This window comes from Astatotilapia calliptera, chromosome 3, assembly GCF_964374335.1.
Source record: "Astatotilapia calliptera chromosome 3, fAstCal68.1, whole genome shotgun sequence".
Taxonomy (NCBI): Eukaryota; Metazoa; Chordata; class Actinopteri; order Cichliformes; family Cichlidae; genus Astatotilapia; species Astatotilapia calliptera.
In genome coordinates this window covers 35,546,461-35,570,024 of record NC_137424.1, presented here as the reverse complement: position 1 = coordinate 35,570,024, position 23,564 = coordinate 35,546,461, and the positions used below count along the sequence as shown (strand labels likewise).

Below are 23,564 nucleotides of genomic sequence, written 5' to 3'. Positions count from 1 at the left end.
CTAATGAAGTATCCCATTCATTTTTAATGCATAGGTAAACATCACCGTCTCTTTTTCCTATTTGTTCTTTCTGTCAGCGGAGCCAAGTGGTGGGTGAAATCTTCCTCCTACCTTTGTAGATGAGTAAACTGCAAAACACCTCAGCATGAATTTATGGGAAACTCGCGACGGCATAGTTTCTTTTGGTTAAAGTGAATCATGAATTAAATATGCTCCCCTTCAACATCCACCAGAGTTGAGAACTTAAAAGAGGGAAATTGGATTTGCAGAAGGCTTACGGTGCAGAATTCAGCATGCCCCTGCCCATCAAGGACTGCATTTCTTCAGTCGCATAAATAATGTCTCTTAAATATCTTTTCAGTTTCTCCCCAGTGCAGTTTGTTTTGAGCGTTTCTCTGGGATTCAGGCTGAATCTACTTTTTAAAGCAAGTCAAACACGTCCTATTTGGGGGAATTCAGCGGAAATGACTGAACTAAAACTGCGTGTCAATCTGCAATTACACCGAGAGCATTCAAAGCTGCGTGCACGTGAGGATGTAGATAAAACATCCTCACGTATCTGTTTCCCGACAAGATACTTCAATCCAGTCAGTGCTTCGGTTTGCAAATATTCTACTGAATGTCGGGGCCTGTCCTTACATTTGCTCCCTATTGTCTATTCTTAATAGACCGCTGTACCTCACCAGCCCAGGCATCATGAGTGGCCATGATTGCTTGCTTGTTTCCAATTGATTTGTCAAGAGGAAGCAATTCACATTCTCCGCATTTGCTCTGGCTGAACAGAGACCAAAAAAAAAATGTGTCTGAACAATGGTGCCATTTAAACTACGCTGGCATGGTGGATGTTTATTGGGAGGTTAAGCGCTGCATAAACAAAGCCTGGCGGTATCTCAGATCTGCAGCCAACCGGAACATTGGACCGCTGTCTTTCTGTAAACTCATTTTGTTATTATTATTTTTTTATTTATTAATTTTTAAAATCTTTAAAGGCTTTCAGGCTGTGTGCAAGATCGCTATGGTAATTTGCAAATTAGAAAAAATAAAAGAAGAAAGAAACGTATAGCAGATCCACATCTCGAAACAAAAGCAGGAGCCTTAATTCGACTGAAAATACAGGAAATAAAAATACTAATACTCAGCAAGCAGATCTCAAATGATTCAGTTGAATTCCTCTGACTTCCTGTGCAAATTCCAGTGTTTGGTTCTGTCTACGAAACCAAAGCTGTTCTTTTTCAGTCTGCCTCACTAAGGCTGGGGACTTTGCTTCGCCCCGTCTTTCTGCCTTCCTTTTGCAAAGCTAATACTTTTTTTCCCAAAGTGTTTTCTGTTTTCTGTGCTCTCGACCAAAAGGCCGACACACTCCAGATTCCATTATCACTTCCCGCTATCAGGTGAGCGGAGCGTGGACGGAGCTGGGCGCCAAGTACGTGTTCTCGCTGCGAATTCAATTTTAGGTGACACTTCCCGTGCCGGGGATTGTCAATGCGTGACACGTCCCAGCTGAGGCCCTGATGCCCGAGGCCTCAGCTGGGACAGATTGAGGAAGGGGAGAGGGGGAGACTGGAGATCCTGATTACATTATAGCAAGTCGCTGCTGAGTTTGTGGGGGTTGAGCTCGGGACAGCATATAAACATATCCACGCTGAGCGTAAGCACGGACATCAGCAGCTTCCACCAGGTTTCCAATCACTTTTTCTGTCCCTCAGCTTTACCGGGAAAATACAGTGTTTCTGCAGCGACTGCAGCTCAAACAATCCAAGCGAACGCTGAAACCAACCGGCCACAAATTACACATCTATAACCTATTTTGGCCTCCACAGATATACAGTGTACTTTTTACATGATTGCAGCACGATTTGCTAATGTCCTCCTGAATCATTCCTTAAACATTTCTGGATTGAGAAAACTCGATTCAGATTCAGACAAACACACAAACACAAATGTGCATACCAGGGTCTCCATTACGGCCTCTTCTTCCCCGCTTTCCCGGAGGTCCTGGAAAAAAAGAAGAAGAATGCGATTGTCATTTTGTTTGTGTAAGTTTCATATTCTACAAGTGTTCTCGCTCTCACTTTTGCACACCAGGGTGAGGAAAAACCTCCAATGTGAAAAGTTCACATTGGAAAACCAAACACGTTCCAGCCTCACTGCTTATTAAGCATTGAGGTTTTATGTATATGTAGACATAAGTCGAGGTGGAAGAAAGAACTCCAAGGTCTGCTTCATGCTGTCATTTGATTTCTTTCTCTCCTTTTAAAGGTTGTCTTTCAGCACGGATGCCCAGGTTTGAAATTTGTTTATCTTAACTAGCGCGTTTGTGTTTGCCATCTTCCTGTCAACACTATCATGCTGCTAAAGCTCAGCTGGAGGAGTAAAACAATTACACGCTTAGCCAGGTTTTACAAGTTGATGGCTTGACTAGATCGTACTGAATACAGGTAACGCTTCAAAAAAAAAGGAAGAAAAAGTGTAAATATCTCTAATTTCCTTTATAAAATGACTTTGAAGTAATAATGTTAGTCTGTTCATGAGACCAGCCGCTAAAACTAATTTTCTTGTTTCTGGCTTTTTGTTGTCATTTCCACAGTAAAATGCCAGAATTTTAACATTTTTAACATTAAAACATTAAGCAACCATGTTTATATAGCTTCTCACTTGCATTGCACAGCCGCCAGGATCGACAGTTTGATTATTTTCTATTAATTTACTAACCTTACCTAACTCAGGGCCACTGTAGTCTGTGCTGGTTCTGGACTAATGGTATGACAAATCTAAACTAAACTCATTTCTAGTGCCAGTTCGAATGACTTATTAACAGCCTGAGTTGCCTTCAAGGGGGAGGAACTGACGGTCACAGTACTTGCGTGACAGGGTCGGGAGAAGTGTGTTTGTATGCAGTGGTATTCTTTACGCTTGACTAGCAGCTGTGAACAAACACACTGGCTAGTGTGTCTCCTCAAAAACATCCAAATTCTGACTTAACAAACTGGGTGAACATCAGTCTCAGGCAGTGGAAAAAGTGCCATATCAGTGGCTACTCCTATAATAAAGGAGTGTTTTTATAAAGGCAGAACTTGAGAAACCTGACAGATATAGGATTTTTGAGACCGATATTGTTATCGATATTTAAAAATTCAATATTTTGATATATTAGCTGATATTTTTTTCCAGGCACAAGAAACATAGATAGACTTCATTAACACTTGTTCTGTGTAGTTATGTATTTCAAACATGGGTGTTGCCAACAGAGAAACTGCAACGTGTCCACTGGTGGATATAATATGCAACGTCAACAGCCATAACATGACTGAAGAACGTTATCAGCCATTATAAATGCAGATATTGCTATATCTGGCAGAACAACGGTGTGGTAATTAGCATTGTTGCTGCACAGCAAGAAGGTCCCGAGTTTGATTTCGGTTGATCTGATATCCTCGTGTTGGTGTTGTTCCCAGATCATCATACTAAATGTTGTTCCAGGATCAACATTGCAAGTGACCAATCAGAATGTTGTGACGTCATACTTTTGCGACTTCGGGAAAAAGCGGCGTAAAACAAAAAACTGTTCTAAAGCTGCGTGAAACCGCCTCTGTCCGCCGATCAACGGACCCTGACCCTAACCCTAACTGTAACCCTTTAATAAACAGTAAGCAGAATTGATATTGTCCTTGCAACATTGGAATTTCATAAATGCACGAATGGCTTGGCGCGCAAAAGAATAACGTCACAACAATGTGATTGGTCACTTGCAATGTTGAACCTGGAACAACATTTTCATGATGGTCTGGGAACAACACCAACACGAGGATATCAGATCATCCTTTGATTTCACCCTTCTGTCTGGAGTTTGCATGTCCTCCCCGTGTTTGCGTGGAATCTCTCCGGCTCCCTCTCACAATCCAAAGACATGCAGTTAGTGGGATTAGGTTAATTGGTCATTCTAAATTGCCCATAAGTGTGAATGTGAGTTCAAATGGTTGTTTGTCTCTATGCGTTAGCCCTGTGGAAGACTGATGACCTGCCCTTGGTGTACCCCGCCTCTCACCCTATGGTAGCTGGGAAAGGCTCCAGCCCCCCGGTGACCCTGAAAAGGATAAGCGTAAGAGGATGGATGGATGACGCTATATCAGCCACACTATCTTGCCAATAAATTGACGAGTTCTTTTTTAATCCCTATTTAATCAAAGAAATGCATTGAGTCATCATGTTAGAGGTTCAAGATAATCACAGTCATGAAACAATTTCGGGTGACTCTGAACTCTCTCTAGGTAACACTGCAGTTATGCTGATGAGAGTTTCCCATGATGCACTGAGAGTTTCTTCTACATTCACCTCATCCTCACTCTCTATGTATTTATACACCGCTCTGCATTTAAATTTTAGTTATAATTGATCTTCTTCCCTGTCTTCCTCCCTTCACCCCCAATCAGATGGCTGCCACTCCCTAAACCTGGTTGTGCTGGAGGTTTCTTCCTGTTAAGAGAAGGTTTTTCCTTCCCACTGTCACCAAATGCTTGCTCATTTAGGTTTGTCTGATTGTTGGAATTCTCTATGTGTTATTGTAGGGTCTTTACGTTACAGTATAAAGCATCTTGAGGCAGTTTTTTTGTTGTTGATTTGGTGCTGTATATAAAACTGTACTGAATTGAGCAAAATAAATAGAATTGGTGAAAGTTTCTGAAGAGAGCGCACAGCACAGAATTAATTATTTGGGCATTAAAAGGTGCTCCAAGAAATGACTTTGATGCTAGGCTTTCATGTTCAGCTAAAGTATGCAAGTATGCAAAACAATCATACTAATTACGAATCTAAATTGCTGAAATTGACCTCCATACCCTGCGTGCAAACCAGATGCATGCCTGTAAGTATGGTGCAAAACAAAAATAAAAATCCTGTTTATGCTGTGTTTGGCTGATTTATGACATTCCAGATGTGTCATTAGGGTGCAAAACGCAGGATTATGTTGCACAACTCTTTGTATGATGCTAAGTGCTCAATTTGATACCACTGCTTGGCTCAGCCTCCACTTCCAACTTTGCTCCTTTTGAACCCTTTCCAGGATAATGTCAGCTGCTGCCAGTGAAGGGTCCAGGCAAAGTTTAAGGAATGAAACCACAGGTGGAGCCTGACTCTCACTTTACTGTGGTTCATATCAACCCTGGGTTCTCCATAGGTTTGTATTTTAAAAGAAACAGAAGGGGGTTTACTGTGTTTGGCAGTCACTTCATTATTGCTCACTTTGAAATGACACATGACACCTCAGAGAGGAATATTCTGTACGACAAGATGACATCCTTCTGATTTCAGTAGGATATTTTTGACAACCTTTAAGAAAATACTGCCTTCGTGGGAGTGTGTGGTCCAGACGAAATACTCTACACGATTTTTAGATATCATCATGATTCCTAATATTCATCACAATATTTTTTATTCAGATTATAGGCTGTAAGGAGATATCGCCATAGAATCCAGACTATACACTGAAAAACTTGGTGAAGAGTGCTCTAAGCCAACAACAATATTTCAGTTTATGAAACATTAATGAAAGGATAACTTAACAATGTCTATAACGGCCAGTCCAAACACGTTTTCAGATGTATTCAAGTTTCCTTAAGACAAAAAAAAGTGACCAGAACCTCTTTAAAAAAGTGAAATCAACAGCTGGATTCTAGGGCGAGGGGAGACATTCGGCTGCCTGTTAAGGCAAAACATCACTCTTGCTCAAAAACATTGTTTTGGCCCGCTGTTTTCTCACAGTATCCCGTGTACAGCGGTTTCGGAAAAAAATGCGGCCGGGAATGTCATGACGTGGGTCACTAACTACGAACAATCTGTTGAAACCTTTACAGCAGATTTTAAAAATGAAAGTGAAATAAATCAGAGTGAATTTAATGTTCGTAGTAAATGTTTGGCCAGGCGAAGATTTTGGTCAGACGTAACAAAAATGGGCCCTGTGGTGTTGAATATTGTGTTTTTACATTGTGTTATTTGGTGGCTTTTATATTTGAGAAAGGAAGCAGCAGAGAGCCACATCACAATGCACAACCAGGGATTACGGTTTGGCTTGTTTTTTTACTAGGCTACACTGATGGTAATGTCAGTCCGTTTGTTTTCAGTGACTACTGTAGATATACTCACATTTATCCTAATGGTTGCGGTGATCCCTTCACATCTTTATATAATGAATTACAAGCTTATTTTATTCAGCTGACCATAAATTTACCAAATACGTCCAAAGAGGGCTGAAAAACTAAGCTAAAGCTAGAGTGCCAAAAAGTGCACTACATTAAATAGCTTTGTCTTGATATCCCTGTTTGTGTGATGTACCATTACACTTTATGGATGCACCTTACTCATGTCTCAATCACACTAGAGTATAAACAGCATGGCATTTGCCTTTTGACTAGGAAAACTGTGATTTCCCAGTGTCTGCTGGGAAGTAGTTAAGGTCGTTACGGACCAACCAGATGTTGTCTGTGCAGGGCCCTCAACCTCCGGACAGCCACTTTGATCACAAGGTGATTGTACATATCAGCTGGTAGGAGGTAACCAAACAACGATGGGCTGACTCGGGCTGACTGCAATCACTCTCAGACAGATAATAACTGACAATAATCGCAGAATAATTTCTAAACACGGGCAGACTAACACCAAGTAGCAGTCAGTTAGATTTATGCATATGTAAGACAGATTTTTAATAGATGACAATAGATTTGCAACTATCCCAGTTAATCCACATGTTATAACAAACAGATTATGTTTAATTTCCAATTACTGATCCGATTACTCTGCATTGATCCCATTCAAATGCAGAATGATAGCTGACAGACATAACATCTTATTGCTGTTTTTTACCATTAACACACAAACAGCAACTGACTGTGAGTATTAGCACTAACCACAGCATGCACTAATCAAGATGGCTGCAAAAGCACTGTTAGAATAAAACATTAAATATCAATCGCCACCATTCAAAGGAAATCTGGTCAAAGAGAATCTCAGTTTTGTTACCTTAACTGCAAATATCTCTCAAAGCTATGTCTGAAAAACACAATTTATTGAATGGTTTTTGATACATAAAATCCAATTAAACAATGAGCTATATTGACCCAAATCCTTATCCAGCAAACCTCTGATATGAGGTAAAAACACACTCACACAGGCCAAGCGGTGTGACCTGGCCAGTCAACGAAAGAAATGTCCCTAATTAGTGCTAGCGACTTTTCTTTCTTTAGCTTGTGGTGATAACATCATGTGGACTGTGATCAATGGTTACATGTTCTTGTTAGGCTAGTAGAGTAGTTTATCGAAAATATCATTCACTAACCTGCGACAACAGACAATTCAACTATTTACACTACTGCTAAACCAAAAATCTAAATATTCATATAAAATCTGCTTTTGCATCTTAATCTAGAAGTTTTTTAATTTCAGTTAACATAAAAAAACTTTAAAAAATTAACAGTTTTGGTCTTGAGCCTTGTTTTTGTGCATATGCGATATAATCAAACATACTGTGAAAAGTAACTTTGTTCACTAAAATTGTCAAATTGTCATTTGTAGACAGTGCCAGTCAAAGCAGAAACACTGCTTTAACACGGTAATCACTTCTCTACAGCAGCGACGGCATTGTATTGACTAAACTGATGGATATAAACTGACTTGATTGGTACCATGTTAGCTGTGAGAGCAGCATGAAACCATCAGCACAACAATTTTCTGCTTTCTTACAACGCAGTGTGGGATTTTTACACCCCGCAGAGTGTTATTGGTCCAAAATATTGACACTATTAGTCATTCGAAAGTTATTTGGAAAAAAAAAAAAAAAGTAATTGGCAGCATTGTGAAACATGCTGTTTTAAGCCATGGCTATATTGTTTTTGAATAATTCTGCTCATGCCATTCATTACAACCTTATTTCAAAGCTATGCATTGTTTGACATAATAAATTTCTTGTTTATACTTCATGGAATTGAAACATAATTGCTTTTTAGCACTGCCCACCATCCATAAAATACAGATTGGTCCGGCACAGCTAACAGCACAGAGAATCCGTTTCTCCTTTCTCTCCAAATCAATCAGTTTTAAGTAAACCAGGCCCCGGCCGGACTCATTTACAATACCAGCATTGTTACTGAGCTTGATATACATAATCAAACCATTCAAAGCTTCCCTCTCAAAGTAATAAAGCTATCCCTGAGAATAAAAGTCAAAATTATGCCAGAAATAGCAAACAGGGTACCAGCTTCAACCTCCAAAGTAAATCAAGTTTGACGAGAATTGGCTTTAGATTTCACAGTAAGCCTAGTTGCACCATGCCTGGGTACAGTGAACAAATTGAGATGTTTTCTGAAACTGCAGGCCGAAATCATACACAGTTTATAATGCCCCTTGTTAAAATGTCATCACGAGTGAAGCTTAAAACTTTTGATCTTCAACACGGTCTGTGTCACTTGCTGTGGTCTCTTTAATTGCAAATAAAGAGGAAAGCAAAATGTACTTCTGAGTGTTCATTCAAATGCATCAAAGGTTTCTGTTAAAGATAGAAAAAGCCTAAAATCGCCCGTTTTGAAAGACTCGTTTGTTAATACCACAAGCAAGATCTCCTTCTTGAACTGAACCTACAGTGCAAAAATCTGAAAGCATAATTGGTATATAAGTATATAAGTATCAGTATATAAGGACAAATGTGTATAAGGAGTTTGTACAATTCTAATAGGCTTTAAACTCAATATTTGGTATGACCACTTTTATTTTTCGAAAAAGCCTGAAATCTAGCACGCAAACTTTTCTCTCAGTCTTCAAGAAAAGTTCTTCGGGTTTCGTGAAAGATATTAAAAGTCCTTTTAATTTTAAAAATCTCCTTTTAATGTTCGCTGCCTTTTTTCCATTCCCTGTTAACACAGTCCCACACTGCTTCAATAATGTTGATGTCTGGGCTCTGGGGAGGCCAATCTAAGACTGATAATTTTCCACAGTGTGCTTTTCTATCCAGGTATACTTTCTCTGCACACTTTCCAGATGGTACTACATCATGGATCAAAATCTGCCTACATACTGGTCTATCAAACTCTAATTTATCTTGACATTTTTGGTATTTTTCATAGACTCATCTAAAGAAATGGGAACAAGTCATGTGCTTTTGTGACAGGTTGCCACAAAAGCATACAGTTTAAAATTAATTCTTTGCTAAGTTGTCTGTTATGTGTTGACACGAGACTGGTTCTTCCACTGAGTTAGGTGCCTTTTATGCTTAAAATGTTCAAAGGTCAGTGTTAACTGGCTTAACAAATGAAAAACATTGCTCTGAAAATGGTCAGGTACAAGCACTCCAATGAAAATTAATTCAAAGAAATATCCAAAGAAAGGCTGTGAAAGACCTTCAGAACTGTTTCTCAAAACCACTTTAAAAATGACAAGAGAGTCAGTAAAATATAAAGAACTGAGGGGTGGCTCAATACTTTGCACAGTAATGAAGCCATTTGTCCATGACTCATTCTAAGACTACTTATAAATTTAAATTTTAACCAGCCAAATCTTTGGATACCAAACGCACGGCATACTGACCTTGCTGTTTATTCATAATAATGTCCACACAATGTCCAATATAAATGTCATATTAGTTCAGTGCTTCTAACTACTTCAGATGGGAATGATTCAGAAACTGACGTGAACAAAATTTGTGGGATTTGGTTCAGTTATGTTAAGTGACACTGGCTTTGCCATGACTGTCAGGTCCCATCGTGACTAAAGTTGCGCCTGCTTCATTGTTGAGTCGATAAACACTACAATATCACAGTGTGGCCCAAACTAGCCTCAGACCTTGGCTCTCAAAGCTGAATTGAAATGTTCGGAATATTTCTAATAAAAAAACACAACTGTTATGATCAATGTCTAAAGCATTCCAAGGATTTAGGAGGATTTGGTCAAAACAGACTTTAATATAGTCCATTTAATACCACAACATGGATGGATGAGTTTATTAAACCTGGCAACTCCTGGGTATCCAGGTCAGAGGAACTAAAGCTGCACAAAAGCTGGCTTTCTACTGTACAATCATCTGTTACTTTACAAGTACATTTTTGTGGAAACGTCTGGCAAAGACGAAGACATTCTTCATCCAAGATCCTCATTACTCGGCATGACAATGAATAAATCAATACGTGAAATGCTAATTCGTGGAACAATGTGTCCACTGTCCAAGGGAGAAAAAAATGGAAATTTAAGCACGATTTTACAATCATCCTTGTCCATGAATGTCACTGCTCTCTTCATCTGTGTATTGTTGTCAGAAATGGGAATTGCAAAATCTAAAAGCAAAGACAGAGACGCAGAAGACTGCTCCTCACAAAAACCTCAAGTCAGCGGATTTACTGAGCTAAAAAAGAAAAAAGAATAATAATAAAGTGCTCAGTGTCAAACCTGACAGACACATGTGAGGATCACGTCGAAATTTCTAATAATCTGGATCTTCCATATTGCGCCACGTTGAGCAAATTCAATCCAGCTTGCTGAACTACTGCACTGACCCCTGAAGTCTTTGAGGTTACGCAGATGCAGTCCAACGTTAAAGTGCATCTGTGCTCCCCTCACACAAACACCTGATTCTGAAGAGTCAACGGAGTGGTACAAAAAGATAGATGAAGATCTGGATTGTCTCTCCATCAGTTTTACACCCCTCTTGGGAACATCACTCACGGGTATTGTTGAGTGAAATAGGAAAGTCCTCTCAAACTTGAGATCGGCTAAGTTGGCCCCAGAAGGAAGTCCTTGGACTCTCATTGACCCTACCTACCTTTACGAACCCCATCACCTCCCCAACATCGTTCAGTTTAAGAGAGATAAGTAAGTCAAACAAACAGCTTCTTCTCAAAGAGAAGGTCGTTAGGCACTAAAAGGCTCCAAAACCCAAAATGACCATATTACACTCTAAACATTAGCAGCAGCATGTCAGGTGGACTCCCTCGTTATCATGTCTAATGGCTTACTCAAAGAACAGAAAAGTTGCATGGATTATACCAACTGTACCAATGGTTGGATGTGCGTACTCTGACGTACAGCTTGCAGTTCACATTCACATAGCAAGCTTCACTTGTGTCACTAGAAGTTCAAGTCCTGGAAATGAGAGGCAAGGGTCCAAATTCCTGCTATCTGATACAAAGAACAGACTACAGCATGGTCAGCGTGTATAGTTACGTCTTTTCAAAGAGCAACCCTATTATCAGCCATGTTTAATGGTAGCGGTTCTTTAACTGCCTTCAAACTGTTGGGGTTATTTTTCTTGCGAGCCAAAAATAAGCGGCGGACTGTAACACGTGTAGGTAAAAGGAAAAAAAAGGTTTGTTAACTTGTTTAGAGAGTGCAAAGCTACTAACCCTAAACCCCAACTACTTCTTCTTCTTTATATTTTTTTTCCTTTTAACAGCTTCTTGAAGGTTTTTGGCAACTTCATATAAACAGCAAACTCTGCAAAAGAATTTGGGGGCCTATTTTAATTTTCCCCAGACCCGCATTTAAATCCCAGCCCGACCTAGAAAAACAGTGTTTGAAAGGATATTTCACATTATTCTCTGATTCTGTGGCATATATCTTCATTATCGTTATTTCCAACTGAATAAATATGATGATTATAGTCATTTCCTAAATACTTATTTTCAATTATATTTAATTCGTTGCCCCAAAAAGAGAGGCACATTGTGTCTGATTTTTACATTTACTTACTGTCCTCTCTTTGTCCAGTCATTTTGTCACCGCAGAAAATCTTCTCCAGTGAGCACTGTATTTATTTATCCAGTCCATTGCAATGCTACAGGGCATTTCCTGTATCTATTTCAGTGCCAATCAAAAGCCATTACACAGACATCTTTGTATTGTCTCTGTAACAAATTTATTGTTAGATGCAGATACATTTGTTTACAGAGTGCTACTCAAGACAGTAAAGCTACAGTAAAGCAAAACATCTCACTCATTACAGCCTAAATGTAATCTAATGAACAGTCATGAGAAGTAATGAACAGCGTCGCCCGCCTCATAAACTCTAATGAAACTCAGTTCTGTCATTATTAATTACAAGACGCCATGAAAAACATGTTGTGTTGTTATTACGTTAAAGTTCAAACTAATTCACAGCACCAACAGCCCACTGGTTAATGTCAGAAAGTCCCAAGATATCACCACGAAGCAATTGGAAACTAATTACACGAACCAGGATTCATTACAACGCAGAAAGCAGATCCTGATTTTTTTATTTTTTATTTTAATGAGGCATGTTTTCTGGGAGCATCCCTGCACACCCTCAGCAGTGGTCAGGGTATGTTGTTATCAGCTTGAAATGAATTTGTTTCTCCATCCGTCCCTGATGAATAAGGCAATTTTGTGCCTGTGTATGTGAATGTGGTGTGTGTACGTTGGCTGGGTTCTGCGCTGCGTTTGTCCAGATGCCAGTTATCAGTTCATTAAACCAATCAATCCATTAGGATGTGAGGAACTGTCTATCGCTGCAGGCTCCATTAACGCTGCGTCAAGCAGACTGAGACCGGTATTAAAAATGCATCTTCCTCTCCTTCTGCCACACTAAAAAAAACCGAAAACAGTCTCCAAGTGAAACTTTTTTTTTCTTTTTTACAGCACACTGCCAGTTAGCACAGTCCTGCAGTCGTCTTTCAAAGGTAACCTCATAATAAAGACGTACACTCACTCAGACACGTTTAACGCCCAGCTCCGTGGACTGAAAATCATTACAGAACCGAACAAGAGCTTTGTCACAGAAGACACATGACGTGACTATGACTATGGTTGGCAAGCGTGCGTGGATCATCCACGTTTTCGCTTCGGTTCAGTGTCAAGGCTTGAACGCTCCTGAAGAGGAAGTAAGGCCTTTGAGAGAGAGCCTTTTCATCACCTTCAGAGATCAATGTGTTTTCCTCTGGCAGCAGGCTCAGTGCTGGGATACTTGAGACCCACCCCGTTAGCTGCACACTGCAATTATCCTCCCCACAGAACTGACTGCGGTCGTGATGGAAGCAGAACACACTCCCTGATGAGGGGAGGTCAGTAATAAGCCAATCGATCGGCCAAGTCGCGTCGCTTTAATGCAAGGAGTTAAACTGGCACAGTCGGCCTTCCTGACGACTCTATCAGGAACCTTCACTGTATCCCGAGGACATTCCTGGAAACATGTGCTTGCATTCAAGGGAGTGTTACTTATGGGTAACATCATGACTGTTAGCTATACCGTTTCATCTTGTGAAAATGAAAAATAAAAACGCCAGGATGAGCCCAGCTTGGCTTGGCAACGGTGAAGTGTAATCCACAGTGGAAATGAATGGTTTCTTTTTAGTGTTAACCAAGTCATATCTTGGCATGTCCTCCCCCCCAGATTGCACGGGGGCTTCCAATCTACCAGATAAATAAAATCTAATCTAATTGTCATGATAAAATCGCCGTCTAGGGCCAACTGTCTAGTCAACTTTCACTGAACTGCAGCTTCATCCACCTGTGCCTTCATTTCAACACTGGTCTGTTCAAATAACAGCGTTAAGGAGGGACAAAGAGTGACCGAGAGTTAATTATTTGACTCGGCATATACCAGTGTTTCCCGACCACTGTGCCATGGCACATAGGTGTGCCGTAGAAGGTTATCTGGTTCCACCTGATTAGTCCTCTAAGCCAGCGGTCCCCAACCCCCGGGCCACAGACCGGTACCGGTCAGTGAGTCGTTTGGTACCGGGCCGCGAGAGTTGAGGCTCGGGTGTGAAATTTATGGTTTTCAGGGTTTTTATCGTTAACTCAGTTTCCCTTGGTCTTTTCCTGTGTGTTATGAATAATTCTTCTTTTTTTTGGTACCGGTACTGGTTTTATTTTGTTGTACTTATCCGCGACACCTTAAAGGCCGGTCGGTATAAGTATTGTCGGACATAAACCGGTCCGTGGAACAAAAAAGGTTGGGGACCGCTGCCCTAAGCGACCGGCATGAGTAATGGGCAGAACAGTTACATTCTCTTCCATTAAAGGACAGTACAACTACCTGCCCCAATTAAATGGGTTGCCAACTGCCAGTAAAACTGAAGTAGACGAAGAACAAATGACATAATGGTCATACTGTGAGATGACGCAGCACCTACTGCCAATAGATAAATATTTGAAAAGAATCTGACCTGGGTCCCGGAGAAAATTCTGACCCAAACGAAGGCCCTAGCATGAGTAGTGGTCATAAGAAAGCAAAAAAATATACTGGGGACAAACCGAACCAATTCCGCTGTGCCTGGTGCGCGGAGAAAAATTATCAATATGCATTTTGTGACATTTTTGTTGTGCTGTGTGATTTTTCGAATGTGAAATATTGGATTCTAGTGAAAATCTATTTCAGCATAATCTGACCTCTAAACTGATTTGACCATTCAGGTTGGAAGAGTCTAAATTTACCCTTCTAAAGTGCAGCTCTGAGGCATCCTGTTGAACACCAAGGAAACTGAGGACACACTGAGACGTGGCCAAATGGCTCTTCAGGGGATCAGCCAGAAGATACGTTGAAAGCTTATGAAGGGCGTGTTTGGCGACCATTGCACCGAGCATAGTGATGGCGACATGCATAGTAATACATACTACACCTTCTTCTGTGTGTGTGCTTGAGCTGCTAAAATCGTCACAAGAGGATTTCTGTAACTGGGACATAACGTGCATGATTAGCTTCAAATGATCCTTCTCTTGTTCAAGTTCAAATGAAATACTTTATCTGTGTTTAAGGCTTTTGTGGCTATTAAATGTCACGTTGGAATCGCGTGTAACCCTATACCTGCTGCTAACGGACGCTATGACTGCTGGCTGACCTTATCAACACCAGAGTTTTGAGAGCCAATGGTGTGTGGTGTGTGAGTGCGTATATGTGTGTGTAGCTGGATTTAAAAGACATTGGGCTATACAATATGGACCACAGGGCCCCAAACTGCTCAAGGACAGTTCTTCAAACCAATGAAGTCACCGGAGAAAAGCCAGCAGCGCTCAAGTCCAAAATGCTATTACAATACTCAGCTATTTCAATAAACTAGAATACAGTTCGTTATCCTCATTACATTAGTGTCATGTTTGGTTGGATACTGTAGGATAGCCAACAACTAGCATGGTTTGCGATCCTATTTTTTAACTGCTTGTGGTTGTTCTTGTTTTTTTAACTGTACAGAGGCTACCACAGCAAATAGCTTTCAGTTCAGATGGAGTCAGTGTGTCAATAAAAGCCATAACCACCGTTGGTCTTTACTCTCTAAGATTTGATTGATCAATATTGACACTTCCGATAAAATGAAACCAGTTCCATGAAGTTCTGCTCTGTACAAATCGTATTACTTTCTGTTCAATGACCCTTTCCCTTTCTGACAATCCCCAATATTATTTCTACTGAAAAAAATATTACATGGTTAGAGGGTTCAACTAAATTACAAAATAATTTAGCAGTCACAATAAGCAGCTTTGCAGCAATTTTATTCTTTAATGACTCAGTTCAATCTAGTTGGTTATCTTCAGGGGAAAATAAAAATTCAGATTTTGCTGGTTCAAGTTTATAAAATATGAGGATTCCTAGAACTTGACTGAGTTTCTTTTTCTTTTTTTTAATCACTGTGAATCTATTAGCTTTGGATTTGGAATTTAGTTTTGGTCTGGCACAAGAAAGTGTTTATATATCTCTTCTTCTTTTTCTTCCTTTTAAATTTAGGCAAACTTATCCTCAAATCTAAGCGAACACAATCCCACTGTCTGGTCAGTAAAGCTGCAGTTTCACTTATGTGCGGGACGTTTCCATTCCCTTTGATCTGATTTGGTTGGGACTCCGGTATTGTTTTTTTTCCCTTCACTCTTTAATGTATTCTATCTCCCAAGGGACTTTCACTATGCTTCAACTTATCGGCCAACCTCGGTGGTCTGAAGCTGGTGCTTACGTGAGGGTTCAGGCTTGGTGGATTATCCTGCAACAGTTTGAGCACGCAAGCATGACGGGTACAGGCTCTTATGTCACAGATACCCTATCTTGTCAGCAGCAAAGGAAAATATAAGATAGACAGGCTGTGAGTGTGGTGGGCTACAAAGGCGATCGCTTAAGTAGAATAGAGGGATGAAAGATTTAAGGGGAAAATGGAAAGTCTACAGTCTAGAGCAACATGCTTTTGACCCTGTTGCGTGGAGTTGTTGAATTCACTGCCCTTATAAAACTCCTCAGTCAGAGCAGATATTACGGTTGTTACATTTCAGCTATGTAGACTTGACATTAAATCTTTTTATCGTTTAAGATTAAAGAATGAGCGCGACTCGTATAATCAAGGCTTGAAACTAGAAATGTATCGAAATGAAAATGCTCCACTGAACTCTCAAAACTGGCCTCACTAAAGATGAGTGCCAATTTAGCCCTCTGCTGGGCACGAGCTGCAAAAAATACAATCCAATTTTTCCATTCAGCACTCCAGTGAATCATAAAATAATGGCACAGTATGTCAAATCGGCTCCAGATATATAAAGTGCAATTTGAAGAGAAGCCTCCTTTCACCAGACCTGCAGGTGTTGACAGACTGAGATGCGAGGTTGATATTCGAGTGGGAACAGGTAGGGAACAGGTAGGTGGGAACAGGTAGGTGAAGTTAGTGGAAGCGGCATTAAAAAAAAAACAAAGGAAAATCAAACAAATAACTTGAGATGATTAAAAACGACGGTGATAAGAGGCTACTTCTGTGCATATCTGCAACACATCCGATATTATGTGGACTGTCGTATCACAAATCCCTTAAGAAGACTGATGAAAACAACCTGACAACAGAATTTCAAGGCTTTCCTAACCGACCAAAATAAACACAGGGTAGCTCAGACGAGCTCTGGGAGAATGCTGAAAGCTGTAAGTGTCTCACAGCCGTGAATGAGTCCTGAGTGGAAACAAAAATAAAGTGTCATCTTCAGGCTGTCAGTCTTAAACTCACTGAAAGTCAGCCAGTAGGGAGTTTATTTTCCCAAACCCAGGAAACCCCTCTGGATGCTCAGGGATATACAACATTCCTCTAAAAAGACATGACCAAAACAACTAAATTTAAATGAAACACTCTTATTAGGGATTATTTCAAGCCACAAATCATGGTGATCTTTCCACTACGGTCTTCAAATGATGGGCTGTGAGCAAAAGTAGATGCATCATAGCGCAAAACATTCAGCTGGAAGGGAAATGAATTGGTACGAAAGCCAAAGCAGCCTGCACACGAACAAAGCTCACATTTTTCTAACCTCAGCAAATCTTTCCTTTTAAAAAACACACACAAACCACTGCACCTTTAGTTGCTTTTGTAAGCCATTAATTCCCCTTAATGAGGGCAATTTTTTCACAAAGCACTCACAGTTCCTAAGGATCTTCCTCCGGAGCTGAGTCATAGCCGGCAACTACAAGCTTTATACATACCTCGCTCATTTTTACTGCAGTAATTGGTGTAAAAACAATGTTGCTGCATTGAGTCAGGGGACTCTTTATAAGAGTTAATTCCTTCTTCTTACCTTATTTCCAATCAAAATAAATTGGATAAAACCTACTCGCATTACTGCTTAAGCTACAAGAAGGATTTCTAATGAAAATTATTTCCGTATTAGAACACCAGTTGTTAGGTCACGCTTCCATCTTGGGGAAAAATCCTTGCTATTAAAGAAACTTGACAACTGTGGTGGAAAATCTGTTTTCATTTTCCTGCAGAAACCTTCCAGGTGCACAGAGTGTAGGCCTCTGGGATGAAGTACAACAGTAAGACCCAAATACATAATAGATGTAAAACTGATTAATACAGGCAATATGAAAAGGAAGAGCTGAGTTGGGTTGCAAAGTGGCATGCAGATGAGCAATAATTGCAGAGAGGCTGTAGGTGAGGTTAGCAGTGCACTGCTGTATTCTCTACACTAAGCCTACCTTTCATAGTTCCTAGCTTACTTATGTAGCTTCCTGATGTAAAGGTCAGTTGGCTTCTCCCATCTGCATGTCAAAAATATCTATGGCAAGTACTGAACCCAAGGTTGCCGTCCAGCGCATCAGTACAGTGTGAGTGTGTGCATGCAAAAGCTCAAAAGTGCAAAATAAAAAAAAAGGTATGCAAGGCAAAAAGGATGTGCTAGAGTAGAAAACCACCAGTAAACGCTGCCTGCCTGCTTGTCTGGTTTACGTCTATCCATATCACAGTAAAGGTTGTCTCACTATGAATTCAACAGGCATTCAAACTGTGTCAATATTCCGATCAGTGTTTCTAATTAAATGTACACATTAAACCTAAAAGTAATAAAAAAGAGATTACTGAGCAAGACCAGCAAGATGAAATCGAATCCGGTATTTTTGCCTTCAGACAACACGCCATAAAACTCATATTCATGAGCCGTGATATTAATATCACAGCACCATCTGCCCCCAACAGCTTTATGTAAAACCAGTGACACAGACTGTGAACCATGGTGTCCACTGCTCTCATGATCTAAGAAACATCAACATTAGATTACACGCCAGCACACAAATATAATAAAAACATCTGGAAAGCAGAATGCATTATTAGAATGCAGTAGTGTAATTGTATTAACCAAAATACTTGGTGCCAAATAAGACCGTTAGCTCATCAACACAGTGAAAATATAGCAAATCATATGTGATGCCCGCCAGCTGGGGATTTTTTTTTCCTGTCATCAACAGAGAAATGCCAGACACGGTAACACAATGCCTCATGAGAAATAACTAGAGGAGATTTTTCACAAGCCCTTGAAGTTTGACAGTAAAAACAAAGAGTGTTTTTAAAGTGTTTGGAAAAAGTCCCTCCTCATCATGTTTCCTCTCTACGTGTCAGTCAAACTGACCAAGTCAAAGGTTATGGGCGGAGGAGGGGGGGAGCTCATCCTCTTGGGATGATTTATAATCCTGACCTGTAGTTTCAGGTGGCTGCAGGGCTACAGCAAAGCTGGCAGTGGGGCCCCAGCCCTTCCATCATGACATATTGTTACTATTATGGTCTTGATCCTAAAGGTTTAGCAAAGGATCCACAAACATTTGCCACTTCCTCATCTCACAGCCATTTTCCTCTAAAATCGCACACATATTTGAAAAATGCAATTTCCATCATTCCAATGATGATTAAAATAATAAAAATATTTAATTGACAGAACACTTTTGGTTTATAATATTTTGTATTTCTATGTAACTTACTCTTGGTGTCAAAGTAATCAAAGTAATATATGCATGCTCATATTACAGTCATATTATAAGTCGTATCATAATATACGTTACCTAGTTTATAATATAAACACGACCCTAAGATTAATGCATTTCCCGCTATGGAAAGATTTAAACAAAATATACTAACAGAAAGGGCAAAGGGAACAAAGGATAACATAAAAAGTACTGTAGAAGCAAGTCTGTATAGTAATTTAGATGATTGTTTTTCCTCTTCAAATGATCTTTGTACTTCAGCTACTTCAGTAGGAAAGGGATGGGACTAATTAAACCCAGGACATAGCAGAATAAATAAGATGAGTCACTTACATAACCAGAGTGTGCATCAAAGTCAAAAGTGCAACACCCGAGCCATTCTAAAGTGATCAAAAAGTTTGTGCAAAACTTCTTGAGCAGCCTTTATTTATATTTTGCCAAATCACCTCAGAGGAAGTGTGGCTGTAAAGAAGCCATTCTTAAGGCAGGGAAACGGAGAAAAGGCTGAGGCATCCCAAACTACATAAGAACCGGACTGAAAATCAGTGTAGTGATGAATCCAGATTTGACATTTGTGGTTTGAATCCAATTAATTGAATTGTATTTATATAGTACAAATCACAACAACAGTTGATTCAAGGCACTTTATAAGGTAACAACCTTACAATAATACAAAGAAAACCCCAATAATCACACACCCCCTTTGAGCAAGCATTTGGTGACAGTGGGAAGGAAAATCTCCCTTCTAACAGGAAGAAACCTAGGGTAGGCTCAGGCAGGGGTGGCTATCTGCTGCGACCAGTTGGGGGTTGATGGGAGGAAGAGATGTGGATAAGAGTCAGAAATGAACATCTTTAACTCCCCTAACTCTTGAACCATTTGCTTAGTTGAAACATTCCAATACAAAAAATCAAAAAAATTAATAATTTGTAATAATTCATTGTTTTGTGTGTTATTTGCTGACATTCGGATGTGGCGCCCTGCCTGGGATTACCGTAATGACCCTAATGTCACAGAAGAAGAACAGCGTTGATGCTTTCAGGAACCGTTGGAATTTTTCGATTGTGCCAATGGTTCCAGTAGTTTGACCACGCCCGCGCTCCCATCGGTTTTAACATGTTAATAATAACTAGTGATTTAATGCAGAGTGGTGTGTAAACACATAGTGAGTGAAAACAAATGCTCAGTGCATCATGGGAAGCCCCTGGAAGCCTACAGTAAGCCTATTGTAGTGTAACTAAGGGAGGGTTCAGGGTCACCTGATCAACCCTAACTATATACTTTATCAAAAAAGAAAGTTTTAAGCCTAAACTTAAAGGCAGGGAGAGTTTCTGTCTCCTGAACCCAAACTTGAAGCTGGTTCCAAAGATAAGGGTCCCGGAGGCTGAAGTAAATAATCTTTATTATGTACAGAGGACCCAACACTGACTGTGTACAGTCATCTGTCAAACACAGTCGATTCCCTGTCATGGTTTTCAGTTGCATTTCAGCCAGTGATGTTGGGGACCTTGTCAGATTTTGATCCACCATGTAGTACCATCTGGAAATTGTCTGATTGGCACTTTCATCTTATTCACACAGTCACACAGTGCTTTATCTATATCTGAGCACTTTTATCTGACATTTACAAACACACTCTGCAAGATGCATTGGGGGTCAACACGGGGCTCAGTATCTTGCCCAGAGATGCTTTGAAACATGGAAAGGCGGAACCGGGCTTTAATCCATTGACCTTCCAGCTGGTAGACGATGGTCTTTTGAGGTGTTTTTATCTTTAGTTTTTGAATTAAATGCTCTACTTAGATGTAAAGTTTTTTCCCACATTTTAATTACTACACCTATTTATCACTTTTATTTAAAAAATGATGGGTAGCTCAAGATGTTTGCACAGTACACCCTATCCACAAAAGAAATACCTAGGTTCTCCTTTTTTTCCCCATCCTCCATCTCTTCGCCATGTTTCTGGAAATTTGGCAGTTTTTGTGCCATCCTGCTGACAAACACACAAGCAGTACTAAAAAAACAACCTCCACCTCAGCTGACTGGTGGAAATAGAAAAACACAGACCTATTCTCATTAAGCTGACTTTTGTCTAAAGTATTCCTAACAAGTTATCTCTTAAGTAGTGACAAAGGGTCTATCTGGCAGTGGTACAGAACAATTAGCCATGCAGCACGTGTAGAATCAAAGGGGTTATGAGAAATTTGCAGACGTCTTAAATTAAGCTGAACAACCACCTCCTCTCTCAGCGGCCGCAATGAGAGAGATTATAGCAGATCAAGCCTTTGAATCTACTCTGTTCTTTCATAAATCATAAGAAGACATCCAAGAAGATTCAATTAGTCCTGCTCGCTTAACCTTGGCAGCACGGAAATTGCACACCAAACCAAATACCCTGAGCACAGTATGAGAGGTATTTATGAAAGAGATTTGAGGAGGCACTCGGTGCCAGTCAATGGCAAACAAACTAATAAACAAACTAATAAGCAAAGCCAAAACTAAAGGGGTCCAGATTGTTATTAGATAAACACGAAAAAAGGAGCGGTGCTTACGAGAAGACCTGGATGCTATTTTCAGGCCACCCATTACCCACCCATTTACCCAAGCCAAACGGTAACCTTCAGAATACAATGTGTTGTGTGAGGCAGTGATAAAAACCTCTTTTTATTTAGAGCTTGTGTTTCCAGAAGGACCCAAAAAGGCATTCTGTTATGGATTACCTTCGTGGCATAACGAGCTGCCATGTAGAAAATGAACACCAAAGCAAGTCTTTTTCTACTGCGGCTGCATTTTTAATGCACTGGTTCATTATTTTCCCTCTAAATAAGACTCTCATGACTATAGAGCACTGAATGTCACCTTTCACAAAGTTTCTGTTTAATCAAACTACAAAGCTTCTTGGTTGCTTCATAACAAGACAGAACTGGGCTAGAGATAATGACACTGAGGAAACTTCTTTTGGGTGGAGATCAGATTTGGCCGTCTGACCAAAAACAGTGACGAGTAAATGTAAGTGGCATCTCTTTGAGTCGCCCGTTGTTCCAATTTCTAAATGCTAATGAAAACAGGATTAGACAGCTAGTGCTGTAGCATATGTGTGCGTGTTTCCACGTTTAATGCTGGGGACCGTTTGAGCATCGTCTAAGGCCACACATGGGATACGTACACACTTTCCACTTACAGACACACAAATTGTCAGAGATGGAATGATAGCAGATGGTCCTTCTTAATGTTTGTTACTTAAAGAAGGGGAAATACATTTTGGCTGTTGTTTGTGCTGTCTGCTAAAAGAAAAATCTGAATTGTTTGACTGAGATCAAACTGCATTACCTTTAAGTTGGTTTTATGAAGAGAGAAAAGCCAAGCTTCATCTTAATATTGGGCACTGTTACGGGAAAAGAGCAGGGCTTGATTTCTGCAAACAGGGCACTGATTGTAGGACTGCTGAAGTCAATTACTCGTTCAAGTGGCAGCATACTGTTCACATTAAACTTGCCATGTTACGCTGTTTATTGCTCCCTATGTTCCATGAGAACTTGCACTTTTGGAAGCACATGAAAGGAGAGGCGATGCGTTACTGTACTCCTAGAGAGGAGTTCAATTAGTCGAAGCCTGCGTGTGAAGACGTTCTGCTCCGAATTCAGCACCAAGCCATCCTTGACGACTCTCTCTGAAAACTATCAACCTCAAAAACCGAGGGGTGCTCCATCTATCTGCCTTCCAACATGCCCCGTTCTCACAGCGGCTGTCATGCGCGGCGAGAGGCTTGTGCATGGGCAGGGTTGTCATGTGCATGTGCAGCATAATTCACAGCATGTAACGCTGTACATGTAACACCTACTCTGGCAGCGTGCATTTTCCACGAACTCCACTTTATCAATCATTACTGGGAAAGTGCCTGAACAGAGGCCCTAAGCAGTAATTTTGGTGGATCATTTTATGCATGCTAAGGCGGTTGAGATTTACGTAAACACTGAACATTTGCAGATGGGCGTTATGAAAAACAGGTGATGGAAATTTTAATCGAGTTTAACTTGAAGACTGCTTCTCCGATCCAGGATTGTAATCATTTGATAAAATATCTTGTTTTGTTTCATACTAACATTTTATGTCTGACACAGAGCAGTTTGTGATGGTGTTGCATTATGTAAGTAGAACTAGAATTGAATGAGTAGTTCACCAGCTGTATATATTATTCAGTGATTGAGATTAACAACACTTTAAATGTTCAAGCCATCAAAAAAAGTTTTGACACTAATAACTGTAATTTTTTGTGTATGTGTGGTGACCGTGGCTCAGGGGGTTGGGAAGCGTACCTGTAACCGGAAGGTCGCCGGTTCAATCCCCGGGCTCTCTGTCCTGGTTG

General features: G+C 40.3%; 1 protein-coding gene across 1 annotated transcript in view; it reads right to left on the bottom strand.

Annotated features, from left to right (window-relative positions):
• The window catches only part of col25a1 (collagen type XXV alpha 1 chain), a 149,433-nt gene that overhangs the window by 63,222 nt on the left and 62,647 nt on the right, over nucleotides 1-23,564 (bottom strand). Inside the window, exon 3 of the mRNA XM_080298332.1 lies at nucleotides 1,951-1,995. Coding sequence (XP_080154458.1) covers nucleotides 1,951-1,995 — 45 coding nt within the window. The remainder of the gene's footprint in view (nucleotides 1-1,950; nucleotides 1,996-23,564) is intronic.